This window comes from Rattus norvegicus, chromosome 2 (genome assembly GCF_036323735.1).
Source record: "Rattus norvegicus strain BN/NHsdMcwi chromosome 2, GRCr8, whole genome shotgun sequence".
NCBI lineage: Eukaryota > Metazoa > Chordata > Mammalia > Rodentia > Muridae > Rattus > Rattus norvegicus.
Window position 1 is genome coordinate 229,083,970 of NC_086020.1, and position 14,185 is coordinate 229,098,154.

The 14,185-nt window shown below is 42.7% G+C and overlaps 1 protein-coding gene across 6 annotated transcripts; it reads left to right on the forward strand.

Annotated features, from left to right (window-relative positions):
• The first annotated feature begins 825 nt into the window (after window positions 1-825).
• Lamtor3 (late endosomal/lysosomal adaptor, MAPK and MTOR activator 3) lies at window positions 826-13,059 on the forward strand. 6 transcript variants are annotated; one of them, XM_006233383.5, is made up of 7 exons: window positions 828-1,030; window positions 1,219-1,264; window positions 2,330-2,364; window positions 7,774-7,832; window positions 9,566-9,699; window positions 10,087-10,150; window positions 12,261-13,059. In XM_006233383.5, exons 2-7 carry the CDS (start codon window positions 1,256-1,258, stop codon window positions 12,332-12,334), a joined length of 375 nt encoding a protein of 124 aa, XP_006233445.1. In that variant the 5' UTR covers window positions 828-1,030; window positions 1,219-1,255; the 3' UTR covers window positions 12,335-13,059. The 6 variants fall into 6 exon arrangements, with proteins under 6 accessions (XP_063138295.1, XP_006233445.1, XP_006233447.1 ...); XM_006233385.5 differs by having other exon boundaries at window positions 828-975; NM_001008375.1 differs by having other exon boundaries at window positions 921-1,001.
• The last annotated feature ends 1,126 nt before the right edge of the window (window positions 13,060-14,185 follow it).

Here is a 14,185-nt window from a genome sequence, read left to right on the forward strand (position 1 = left end):
AATGATTTAGTAGAGGAATTCCCAAGTATGGGCTCCCATACAGCTGACATTTTCTTTAATGGTACACACAAGGTAAGAGCTAATCTGCAGCAAAACCACCATCTTCAATCCCCCCCCCCCCCCGAGCTCACGCAGCCACTGGGGAATATTTAGATCCCAGATGATTTTCGTTTGTCCTGGGGGTTTTCTACAGGAGTCTCCTAAGCGGACTACTGTGCCGCCCTCTACCACAAAGAATGTTCGTGGTGTCACAAAGTGTCAGTGGTGGGAAACACCAGGCCAAAGCAAGTGGAGAAGCCTTCCTTTTGCTAAGCATTCTTGCCTTCCCCTTACAGTAGGCTTTCTTGAATGTACAAACATCAACAAAAGATATAGACAGTTTTTTACAAAGCTACAACAAAAGCAGGTCCTAGAGCCAAAGCAGGCAGCCCAGTGCATGCATGTTCAAAACAGACTTGACAAACGAGCCCATAGGTCCATGGCTCCTGCACTTCTAGGTAAAAACTGTAAGAAAAGAGCATGTAGGGTAGCACCCTCAGGAAACTGACTTGTAGGTTGGGTCATCTAGGGATCTGGGCCTTCTAAGTAGGCTTTTCAGTTCGTGCTTCTCAAAGGTCTTCATTCACAAAAAGATTTACATAATGGGTCTGGGAAAGGTGTATGCATACTCCGCACAGGACCGTCTTCCTTTGTAGGTGTGTTCAGTAGAAATTAAGGCGCAGGGACCTCAGACGCTTGATTAGCGGCTTCGGGTGCAGGGCGCAGCGCGCAGGCGCAGGAAAACTCCGAAGGGGCGGGGGGGGGCGGAGCTGCCGCGCGCGCAGTTTCCGCTGGGTCTCCCCGGAAGTTCCGAATCACCAGTACTGGAGGGTGCAGCAAGTGCTTCCTGGATCGCCACGGAGGTCACGAGTAATGTGACAGCGACTTGACAGGCAGCTTCAGAGAAGCGACTGAACTGCGGGAACACCGGGGCAGGTGGAGCGCGCGTTGCGTCTGCAGAGGTCGCCCCTTCTCTCAGCTCCGGGACAGGGTGGGTGGGGAGAGGTGGGCCGTCCGGGCTGGCCACCGGGCAGGGTCCTGGGGACCTCCCCACCCCCTTGACGGAGATCCAGAACTCTCGCTTGGCCCTGGCGAGGGTGGACCTCGTGATGCTGGCTGGGGCTGGGGAGGGTGAATAACCCCCAGGTGCGGGGGGAGTCACGGAAGTTTTCCTTCCAGGAGTGGAGACTGATTCTGCGAGAGAAAGGGGTTCATCATGGCGGATGTGAGTTGACACCCCTTCCCAAGAAAAATGGGGATGTGGGAGGTTTGCATGAGGCTTCTGAGAGGAAGCTAGAATTTTGTTCCGTCCTTAGCCTCTCCCCTCTTCCCGGATCCGGATCCGTAGTAAGGACTTGCAGGGACCTTAGTTTCTATCAGGAACGGTTGTGGTGGGGCACTCTTAACCCGAGAGAACTGTACTCTTCCCACCTCCTAATCCTATTGGAGCATACATGAACTCTGTGTGGGTAACTTCGGAAATTCTAAAGGATGACTGACTGCCCTTCCAGTCAGTACCTGATCCAGAGGACAGTGCTCTGAATACTTTCCTACCAAATAAATGCTTAGTGTCTCATTAGACTCAGCATTGCAATCTAAAAGGATTTCTAAAGGGTGCCCCTTTCGCAACCTGTATTCCGTTTCTGTGTGTCTGTTTAAGACGAGAGCAAAAGTTCATGGTGGTAACATGGGAGAGGATACTCATTTAGGTTTGTAGATAAAGGTTCAAAACAGGACACATTTAGACTGGAGGTCATAGTTATGCTTGTTGGCCAGGAATATTTCTAGATGCATGTATAATGAGAGAAGGTGGCTTTCTGTTCTCTTAGTCCTTACCACGTTCTCTGATAAATCTCCACATTGTCATTATCTTTGTCAAGAAACTGGATATTAAAGTAGTTTATCTGAATTAGGATCATTAAAAACAATCGTGGAAGATCAGTACGGACATAGGAAGAGATTTATAGACTATTCCTAAGGGGACACAGTAGCATCAGGATGTAAATTATTAAGAAACACATGGTCTCATTTTATAGTAAATAATGTATTTGTGTTTCCCAATTCCAAGTACACCAACATATATACCTTATGAAATTTGATTATCCCTGTATACATGTAAGGAAACATACAATGGATCTGAGGCCTGGAAAAAGGTTAATTAACTTCTCCCAAGTTATACAAGTAAAAGATGAAATGCCAGTTACAAATGATGACCTCATGTCCTTTGGGGTATGGACAGGGCTAGAAAAGCACACAGTAATATGATCTTTAAAAAATTATTCTCTTTCAGGATCTAAAGCGATTCCTATACAAAAAGTTGCCAAGGTAAGAAATTACTAATTTGTTGCTGAATAAATTCTGCGCAACATGTTAATCTTACAAAGTGTTTTGTTTCTCCTTTTTAAATTAATATTTTATAATTGTCATGGTAATTATTTGCCACGTTTTAATACAAACTAACCCCAAGTATCGTAAGTAATGACTAGTTTCTAGATAGATAACTCGAAGCCCAGGCTGTTAAATGACTTGTGTATGGTTCAACAGCAGATAGGTACTAGGGACAGAACTTAGATTTCTTGCCACTTTGAATTATTTTTAAACACACTATCATTGGTGTTTATTAGATTATTTTTTAAAGTTCTTAAGTAAATTTAAGAAAAAAAGCTTAAGACTTGCCATTATTTTCAAGTCTATTTTACTATTGGGACCTAATTGCTGGTCAACATAATCCAAAAATAGTTGGCTCAGAAAACAGTTCCCTACCTGTTTTTAGGTGCCGTTCTTACAAAGGCCTTAACAGGTGGTAACGTTAGCAGATTGCTTTTACGTATTTTACTGATCCAAAGGACTTTCTCACTTGAACTCATTGAAGCTCATTCTTAGTTTAATGTGAAAACAAAAAACAAAAAAAAAAAAAAACGATGTCTTTGTTGACAAGCACGTCTTTTGTCTACATCCACATCTTTCTACAAATAACTCAGAACTCGTAATCATTAAGGATGAGCAAGGAAGGTAGGGAAGAATGCCCGAGTCTTTGTTTTCACATTCCAGAACAAAGCAGCAGATTGGATTGAACAACCTTTGAGGTCATCAAGCAGAATATTCTATGAATATTTTTCTATTTGTGGAATAATATAAAAGTTATTTATATTATTTTGTCTAATCTTCCGAGTCTAAAGTTATAAGCGCTTGTGTGCAGATATCAGTTTACCTCTGTAGGTTGAAAAAATTAACACTGGTTTCAAGTTGCTTGAATTGTTGGATGTATGGCTTTTGCTTTGATTGTAGATCAGTGGAAATTAATAAGTGTGTTCTGGTTGTGATCTATATGGTGTATATAGAAAACACCATTGGCATGTTAAGTGAGACAGTGATAATTATCGATTTTATGTTAATGAAATCTTTAATTAATTTAAATTAATGTAATTAAATTTAATTTTAATTCTTTTTCTCATAATAAAATGGCAAATTATAGAGACCAGCTGCTGGTTCTGTTTTCACACAAATGGCCAACATGACAGGCAGTGACAGCTTTGCATGCTAACTAATGAATGGCAATAGAAACAGTGGTACAGGCTAAAACCATGCAGGAGAGGGTTAGTAACTAGTGGGGGAAATAATACTTGTTTTTCTGACCTTATAACATTTCAAAACATTAAAACTTTTCTCGTTATTGATTACTAATGCTTGGGGGACTGCAGGCTGCCCTCGTGTGCTCTCTAAAGCCATGATAAAACACTGACGGAAAGCAACATGAGGAGAAAGAGTATTGAATCTTACAGATTACAGTTTATCGCGGAAGGACAGGGCAGGATCTGAAGCAGAAGCCACGGAGGAATGCTGCCTGCTGGCTGCCTCCACATGGCCTGCTCAGTGTGTTTTTTTTATACAACTCAACACCACCTGCCTTGGGTGGTTCTACCCCAGGGGCCTGGGACCTCCTTCATCAATCATAATCAAGAAAATGCCCTGCAGACTTACCTGCAGGCCAGTCTCATGGAGGAGGCATGCTCTGAATTGAGGTTCTCTCTTCCCAGATGACTCCACCTTGTGTCATCAACTTGACCAAAACCTAACCATCACATAAGCATGATAACTGGCATAGCATTCCAAAACATTAAAAAACATTGCAAAAGTGAGCTGGGCACGTAATTCCAGCATTCGGAATTGAAAGAAGTTCAAAGCCAGCCTGGGCTTCATGAGACCAACAACAGGACCGTTAGATAGCTCTGTGGTTAAAGGCTGATATGGATGCTATGGCATGCATGGTTGACGTATAGAACCACCCCACACATATAATAAATAAAAATATCTGAGATGGCCGCTGGAAAGCAAAAGAGACATTGATTTACTGAGTCACCAAAAGGGGGGCTGCTTCTGTCATTTACCTTCAGATAAGGAACAGGCATCTTTTCTATTCTGTCCTTCACACGTTGAACAGCTTCCCACGTTTCATCCTTTGTGCGCTCCATGCTCTGAAGTCCTTGAGACTTCCTTTGATGTGTTCGTTGTAATGTTTTCATCCGTCTGCTTTTCTTACTCAGGTCAGTAAGCTCGCTTCCACTAAGTACCCCTGCCTTTCTATCTGAGCTTTAACGGTGACCATAAACATTGGAAGTAAATGTTTGTTTACTTCTGAATTCTGACAATTTACCTTTAAGCAAACAGAAAGCTCTGTAACACAAGAGATGCATGCAGTTAAAGAATACTGTGACGATGCACTGTGAGTGTATCTCAGTGAGAGCTTATTTCACACTTGGAAGGCCCCAGGTTCAATCTGCAGCACTTCCAAAGGGACAGGGGAATATTAGTCATAGCATCAGCAGGGAAGGGATTGCGCCATCCTTCTCCTGAGGACCACATTTGCAGATCATTTCCTGTAAACAGGCTTATCACACCCTATGCACAAGAAGAACGGACAGATGATAGCACTATGAACTCTTTGATTCGTTGGTGGATCCCTGGGTTTGCTGGGTGTACACGTTCTTGCCAATTTCTTTCTTTCTTTCTTTCTTTCTTTTTTACAGTTTTATTTATGTGTGTGGGTGTTCTGTATGCATGTATGTCTGTGTACTATGTCATGGCTGGTGTCTGTGGAGGTCAGAAGAGGGAGCCCTAGAACTGAAGTTACAGATGGTTACAGGCTGACAAGCAAGTGCTGGGAATTGAACCTGGGTTCTTTGGAAGAACCTCCAGACCTCTCAACCACTGAAGCATTTCTTTAGCTTAATGACTTCTTGGTTTTAACTACTTTATGTCTGTACTACTCAACAAATCAGGTAGTTCCAGGTGTCAATAAAATGTGGCTTTCTCTGTTAAATATTATTCTTGGGTTTGTATTTTAAAATCCATTTGTGACCCTCTCCCCTAAAAATCTCAGGTTTTCCATGTTTCACAGTAGTCAATATTTTGTAATTATATGAAAAAGAGTTTGGTCTGTGCCTCATGGAAGCTTTGCAGGGATGGCAGTAACTGCCAGGGTCTGAGTCCAGGGCTTTCTGCATGCGGGCCAAGCACTCAGCTACACCGTCAGCCCCAGGATGATGTCTATGTTATTAGATTGAAAATAGTTATTTTTAGTAAACATCAGTTTTTTGCTGATTAATAACATTTATTTCTTATCAATATGTCTCTTGTAGCCTAGCAATTTTTATTAGTAAAATCTATTCGAACCACTCATTGTTGTGTGTAGAATTGGAAACAACTTTTATGTTTGTGACCTGATTTCTAAAAAGGAGGGCTTTCAGACTCTGGCTGCTCTGCTTTCAGGTTTGCGCCTCTGTGGACTTGTCAACCGTTAAAAAGGACATTCTAGAAAACACACACACACACACACAGACACACACACACACACAGACACACACACACACAAAAGGACATTCTCCTTCTTACCTCCTCCTTTGGTATGTTAGTTACTATTTAAATTAATTACTGTGGACATTAGAACTCGCCTGTGCTATACAGATCTTTCTAACATTTTTGTAATATATTGAGCATCTGTTTTTAATTTGATTTTTTTTCTAAGACAATATACTTACAAAATTCAAGGTTACAAAGCTTCCTATGCCTGTCCCGCAGTCATGTTGTTTAGTGTCTAGTCTGCTGCTAGAAACAAGCATCTGCTGTCAGAAGTACTTATATACTGGTAAACAGACACAGCTAGGAGTGTGTGTGTGTGTGTGTGTGTGTGTGTGTGTGTGTGTGTGTGTGTATGTGTGCACTTACGTGTGCATGATGTGCATCACACATGCACACATAAGGCTTGCCCACACATGTTGCTTAAGGTACATTTTTCAAATCTGAAGTTTCTTTTTCACTTGACAGAACTTAAGGGGCTAGAGAGATGGCTCAGTAGTTAAGGGCACCAGCTGCTCTTGTGGAAAACACCGGTGTGTTCATTTTCTAGCATCCTCGCTGGGTAATTCACAACCACCTCTAACTCCAGTTTCAGGGAATCTGATGATCTCTTCCGACCTTGGACGGTACCTTCACGCATGTGGTACATACACAAGTAGGCACACAGATGGTTTTGTTTGTTTGTTTCTAATTAGTGAGAAATCACATATTGGTGGGTAAAGACTTAAGGTACAAGTGTAAGGACCTGAGTTTGGATCCTTGGGGGAAGTCAGTGCTCCTATAGTGAAGAGAGATGTGGGGACAGGAGAATCCCTGGAAGATCATGGCCAGCTAGTCTGACATACAGAGTGGCTGTCCTCTTCCACATGCAGACTAGAGGTCTTGGTCTCTCTCTCTCTCTCTCTCTCTCTCTCTCTCTCTCCCTCCCTCCCTCCCTCCCTCCCTCTCTCTCTCTCTCTCTCTCTCTCTCTTTCCCTCTCTCTCTCTCTCTCTCTCTCTCTCTCTCTCTCACACACACACACACACACACACACACACACAGATATACATGCATATACTCCTTCACACACACACTTTGAGATCAGATCTGCTTAGTGTATAAGGAATGTTCTCCCTCCCATGACTCCCACCTCTGTTTCAAGTACTCAATGCCCTAATATTCAGCTGAGTTGCCACTACCCCAGGGAAGTCTCCCTACAGATCTTCCAATGGCACCTGCTTCAGTAGTAATTTTACCTCAGTGTAAGATTACCTGGTAGCCCACTCAGTTTAGAGTCTAAGCTCGTGGAGTCAGTGTCAGAATATCAGGAAATGGAAGTGCCTAAAAATCCAGAGACCCAGTATCAGAAAGAGTGAGGAGAAGAAAACAGACAAAGGCTCTTTGTTTTTACCTTTGTCACTGTCGCCACAGCTGAACCCTTTTCTGCTTCTATAAACCAAGGAGTGATAAAACATAAACTCTTCAATAATTAACATGCATACCAAATATCCTCACCATTTCAGTAGGGCAGAGCACACTCATTGAATTTCTAGAAAAGTGTCCATAAACACACCTGGGAGCATGGTTTAGCAAGTAGGTATGCATGCACACACACATGTTTTTCAGAAACACGCATGAAACAGGGCAGGGGACTTAGCTTGGTAGTAGTGCCCTTCCTAGAGTGCGCAACTCCCTGGTTCAGTCTTTAGTGCCACAGGAGGGAAAACAGAAATATATATGTATGTATGTATGTATGTATGTATGTATGTATATATATATGTATGTATGTATGTGTATGTGTATGTATATGTATGCTTGAGAAGTACCACCATGAGCCTGAGATACATATGCCTAGAAATCAGAATGACTTTGTAATACTGACCTTTGTTTTCTTGTAGCGTTGAAGGGCTCCATGCAATCGTTGTGTCAGATAGAGATGGGGTGCCTGTTATTAAAGGTAACACTGACTGCTTCCTGCACATTTACTTTTGACAGGAATGTTTTGTATTTAAATAAGTAAAAATATGCGGAGTTTATTGCAACAAACTGGGAAAACCACTTTAGTGGTTTGAGGAAGTACGTATTTTGTCTGCTGGGACCTCGGTCTGGGACCCATAGTGAAGTGGTCCGCGTAACGTCTGGACCACTCTGCGTGCTTCCCATTGAGATGCTATGGCACAGCACAAGCCTAAGCATAGCTTTAGGGTGGAAACTGGGTGTGCAAGGCAGGCAGGCAGCCAACCCCTAACCAGGGCACTGGCTCACACTGGTGGTTTTTAATCTTGCCGGTCTTTACTACAAATATATTTCTTAAAACTTTAATGTCATCATTATTTACATTGATCAGAATCCGAGACGTTTTTAAAAATACATCTGCATAAATCCTTGAGAATTCTGTGCATGCACACAGTGTGTTTTGATCATGTTCACGACCACCCCAGATCCCCCCAACATGGTTTGGTCTGTTCTCGGCTTTTTTGAGCACACATTCGCTGTAACAGATAGTGTGAACTCGTTTCTTCTGGCATGATCAAAGTGGACTTGGCTAATTTCCCTTACCAAAGATTAAAGATGAGATTGCATCTTACGCATTGTTTACAGTCTCTTTTCCACATCAGGACAAACATGTCAGGCAGTTTTAGGCATGAGGAGGGAAGTGTGCTTTAGAGGTCACCTGGCTTAGTTCTTCCACTTCATCCATTAGCATATGGGTCAGGTGCAGAGGGGACGCTGCCTGCCCAGAGCTGAGCACTGAGTTGGTGACAAGACATGATAGAGTCCATTGACTCCGTGCCACCCACCACACAGCGTGGGCAGCTGTGGGCAGGCCGCCTTTCCCTTCTCACCCCTATAAAGAGGGCTCAGGTGATTCTGCGGCCCTTTTGTTCTTTCACAGAATCTCTGTGAACCACTGAAACTCCATACTTAGCTGATGCAGCTAATACTAGTCTGGCCTTAGTGAGTGACAGGAACATGAAGATGGCAGCCAGCTCTTGGGCTGTAGGAAGACTTTCTAGCTTTTTCCATTTTCTTCTGTCTACAGTGTAGTAGTATAGTATAGTATAGTATAGTATAGATTAGTATAGTATATATAGATTAGAATAGTATAGTATAGATTAGTATAGTATGGTATAGATTAGTATAGTATGGTATAGTATAGAATAGTATAGTATAGATTAGAATAGTATAGTATAGATTAGTATAGTATAGTATAGATTAGTATAGTATGGTATAGATTAGTATAGTATAGTATAGATTAGTATAGTATGGTATAGTATAGAATAGTATAGTATAGATTAGTATAGTATAGTATAGATTAGTATAGTATGGTATAGTATAGAATAGTATAGTATAGATTAGTATAGTATGGTATAGTATAGAATAGTATAGTATAGATTAGTATAGTATAGTATAGATTAGTATAGTATAGTATAGATTAGTATAGTATAGTGATTAGTTATAGTCTCAGATGACCAGAATATTCATTTTGTTACATGTAAGTCAGCATTTTTTCCTTCAGCTATTTATGGCCCCAGACCTGAGACCCAGTTATCAACATGGTAAATGTAGGGTTTTCAAATGGTAAATGTTCTGTTGTGTCTAGGCTTTTACTGGTCTGTGTGCTTTAGAACTTGCTGTCAGCTCTTCCCATCCTACTCTGCATAACGTTTGTTTACTCGCTCATCCCAGTGGCTAACGACAGTGCTCCAGAACATGCCCTGAGGCCTGGCTTCTTGTCCACTTTCGCCCTCGCAACAGACCAAGGCAGCAAGCTCGGACTTTCAAAAAATAAAAGCATCATCTGCTACTATAATACCTACCAGGTCTGTATACTCGGTTTGGAGCACTGAACACTTGGCTGGTTTCACCAACCATTTTTACACCTTTGGTATAAATTGTTTTTAGCATAGATCTAAATTTTAGTACGAGGGGGATAGAATTTTTAATATTTAGCCTAAACTAATCTTTTTTAGAAAGGGAATAATTATTATGGAAAAGTACTTAAAACTTTAAAAATAAAGAGCTTGTTATGCAGTGTTAAAGTATGTGTCAGATCATTGACTCCAGTAGATGGTGCCGTTAGCTTGCATAGCTGAGATTCTTCCACAGCTGCTGCTGTGACAGGTACAAAGCACTTGCTTTGAAAGCTCAGTGACCAGCTGTTTCCATTTGTGTACGTGCAACATTGCTATTTCAATCTCTCTTTTCAGGTGGTTCAATTCAATCGTTTGCCTCTGGTGGTGAGTTTTATAGCCAGCAGCAATGCCAACACAGGTACGTTAGAAGGGCCACAGATGCAGACTGTAATTCTTTATAGCACTGTGCCTGTGCAGTGTGACAGATTAGGACTGACAGAGGGAGAGACCTGCATCTGTGCCTCAGCACAGTTCCCACATCTGCCTCCTTCCGGGGCCTTGTCCCTCTCCAGGGTTGTTTTCAGGTACACTCGAGGGGAGGCAGGACGGGGGAGTTTTTGCCGCAGGAACTCGTCGACTCAGTGTTGCGTTTCCTGTGTTGTTTGTGACTCACACTGAAACAGCCTGCAAAAAGGAAGGGCTACAGAACATAAGCTGAACAGAACACATGTGGAGTGCTGTAAGAATAACTTAATTCGAGTCCACAAATGGGACCTCATAAAACTGCAAAGCTTCTGTAAGGCAAAGGACACTGTCATTGGGACAAAACGGCAACCAACAGATTGGGAAAAGATCTTTACCAATCCTACATCTGATAGAGGGCTAATATCCAATATATATAAAGAACTCAAGACGTTAGACTTCAGAGAATCAAATAACCCTATTAAAAATGGGGTACAGAGCTAAACAAAGAATTCACAGCTGAGGAATGCCGAATGGCTGAGAAACACCTAAAGAAATGTTCAACATCTTTAGTCATAAGGGAAATGCAAATCAAAACAACCCTGAGATTTCACCTCACACCAGTGAGAATGGCTAAGATCAAAAACTCAGGTGACAGCAGATTCTGGCGAGGATGTGGAGAAAGAGGAACACTCCTCCATTGTTGGTGGGATTGCAAACTGGTACAACCACTCCAGAAATCAGTTTGGAGGTTCCTCAGAAAATTGGACATTGCACTACCTGAGGACCCAGCTTTACCTCTCCTGGGCATATACCCAAAAGATGCTCCAACATACAACAAAGACACATGCTCCACTATGTTCATAGCAGCCTTATTTATAATAGCCAGAAACTGGAAAGAACCCAGATGACCTTCAACAGAGGAATGGATACAGAAAATGTGGTATATCTACACAATGGAATATTACTCAGCTATCAAAAACAATGACTTCATGAAATTCATAGGCAAATGGATGGAACTAGAAAATATCCTGAGTGAGGTAACCCAGTCACAAAAGAACACACATGGTATGCATTCACTGATAAGTGGATATTAGCCTAAAAGCTTAAAATACCTAAGAAAAAATTCACAGATCACATGCAGCTCAAGAAGAAGGAAGACCAAAATGTGGATGCATCATTCCTTCTTAGAAGGGAAAACAAAATACTCACAGGAGGAAATACATGGACAAAAAGTGGAGAAGGGACTAAAGAAAAAGTCATTCAGAGACTGCCCCACCTGGGGATCCATCCCATAAGCAACCACCAAACCCAGTCACTATTGCTGATGCCAAGAAGTGCTTGCTGACAGGAGCCTGATATGGATGTCTCCTGAGAGGCTTTGCTAGAGCCCTACTGATACATATTAAGATGCTTGCAGCTGACCATCGGACTGAGCATAGGGACCCCAATGGAGGAGTTAGAGAAAGGACTGAAGGAGCTGAAGAGGTTTGCAACCCCATAAGAAGAACAACAATATCAACCAACCAGAACCCACCAGAGCTCCCAAGGACTAAACCACCAAGCACTAAACCACTGACCAAAGAGTACACATGGGAGGGCCCATGCCTCCAGCCACATATGTAGCAGAGGATGGCATTGTCCAGTATCAGTAGGAGGAAAAGCCTTTGGTCCTGTGAAGGCTTGTTCCCCCAGAGTAGGGGAATGCCAAGGCATTGAGGTGGGAGTGGGAGCATCCTCATAGAAGCAGGGGGAAGGGGTATGGGAGAGGGAGGAAAGGGGATATCATTTGAAATGTAAATACATAAAATATCCAAGAAAAGTAAAATTAGAAAGAAATAAGTGACTTAATTCTCTAGACCTGTCAATTGAATTCCAGTTTTGAGATTTTGGACACTTGGAGATAAGTTGGATGTGATTAAGAACTCACAGATACTTTCTTAGTTTCTTTTCTGTCACTGTGGTGAAATACTCTTGACAAAAGCCACATGAGGAGAAAGGGTTTATTTTAGCTCAGAGCTCATAAGTGAAATTTTCTAACATTCTAATTTTCAACTCTCTTTTAGGACTAATTGTCAGCCTAGAAAAGGAGCTCGCTCCCTTATTTGAAGAACTGATAAAAGTTGTGGAAGTGTCTTAATCCAGCAGTGGTTCTGGTGCGTGCCTCGGCCTCCCTGCAGCAACCCTGGACCAGGCCAGCAACCTTCAGACCACACTCGTACTTGTATCCATGTATTCAAAGGGCCGCCTTTCCACCGTACACTAAAGAAGAGCCTACCACTATAATTTATAGACAGATCAATTGTTATATTTATGTGTATGAAGTCTTTTCTTCCTCAGTGAGACCTGGGAACGCCACAGAAATGGTTCATTCTATTGCAGCTCCCATGGAGTTAGTGCGGGCGCCTGAGAGAGCGGCCTCTGTCCAGCACATCAGGGTGGGATGGTACGGTGAGGCCGGAGCCCGCAAGCACACCTGAACTCTGCTCCACTCCATAAGCCGTAGACCTTTACCGAGATTGTAATGAGGTCGTTTTCTTATTAAGGTTATATTGTATTTCTTCTCACTGTGAGGAAGATGAAATGGCTCAGTAAAAATAATCAAGTACAATCGCTAACGCCCCTCTGCTCTCAGTGCGGTGAGTGTTACTAATGGACTCGATTCTTCAGGGTGCCGCTCCTCAGTGAGAATGAAATCACTACTCAGACTCTTCTGCTTCCCCTGTAACCGTGCTTCCATGATTATGTTCTTTGTACGGTTGAAATGCATGACACTGAATTGTTTCCATTATCAGTATGTATATAAAAATGACAGGATAGCCATTTTTATACATGAGTATAAATAAAATAGTATTTTTAAAAGTATAGGATGAGCTCTGTATAGGCCTCTCTTTTCGGACTTTGAAAAGTTTGAGAGACATAATTCTGTCCTTCACTTACATGAGTAAGTAATGAATAGTTCTTATATGGATTGTATTGGAGATCATTGTGCCTGGTATAAACTGTCAAAAAACCCTCACCGGTGAGCCTGGCTGAATCTCCAGGAGAGGAGTGACCTCTGCTTATATACCTGAGAGGCCGAGGAGTGAGTGCATCAGTCTTTCAAGTTCTGGCTCAGGGCTGTTTGTCTCTGGGATGGTTCAGAACACAAGCACTGCTGTGTGCCAGGTTACAGCCTCCCACTGCACAGCTGCATCACTGCACAGCTGCACAGCCCCCCACTGCACAGCTGCATCACTGCACAGCTGCACAGCCTCCTGCTGCACGGTTGCCTTGGAACATCTGCTCTTGAGACGCCTGTTGCGTGGACAGAATGCTGGTACTGTCCTCAGGCTCTACACGAGCTGGATGGCTGAGCACCCTGCTGCCTTTCCTTTCCCTCATTTTGCAGCACAATCTGAGATGAATTGTGGGTAGAGAAGGCAGGTTATAGAGCGCTGAGAAAGAGACAGAAGGCACTGTGGAGCTACAATAAGCCGGAGAGAATGTTTTACTGTCTTTAGGGAGCTGTGAACTGTTAGTGAACTATGAGATGCACCCACTAAGATACAGAATTAGTTACCACTTAACAATGTCTAGGAAATTCTTGCTAGTGATGTGGTGTGGGAAACGGAAAGGTAATTATGGGTAACATAAAGCTAGAAAGCTTAAGAGTATACCTATGTAGTGTGTGTGCATACCACTTGTACACATGTGGGGTCAAAGGACAACTCAGGAGTCAGTTCTCTCCTGCGATGTGTATCTGGGGATTGAACTTGGATTGACCACACACACAATAACAATAAGTACAAATTTTAAAATACCTGGACAAAACCAAAGTGAGATTCTTGGGGAGAAAGTCGTACCAGCTCTCAAGCAGATCAGTAGGGTTATGTGTATGTGCGGAGGGACCAGCCTCTGCTTGGAGAGGGGTTCTGAGAGAACGGGTGTCTGGGAGCAGCGAAAACAAACAACAAATTGAGGGTCCAAGCTGGTGGCCTGCGCTCCACTG

Bases quoted from the DNA above. Each gene is read 5' to 3' on its own strand.
- Lamtor3 (XM_063282225.1), top strand. The intron at 2,365-7,773 runs GTAAGAAATTAC...GTTTTCTTGTAG, and splicing joins CTATACAAAAAGTTGCCAAG to CGTTGAAGGGCTCCATGCAA. The intron at 7,833-9,565 runs GTAACACTGACT...CGCTCATCCCAG, and splicing joins TGGGGTGCCTGTTATTAAAG to TGGCTAACGACAGTGCTCCA.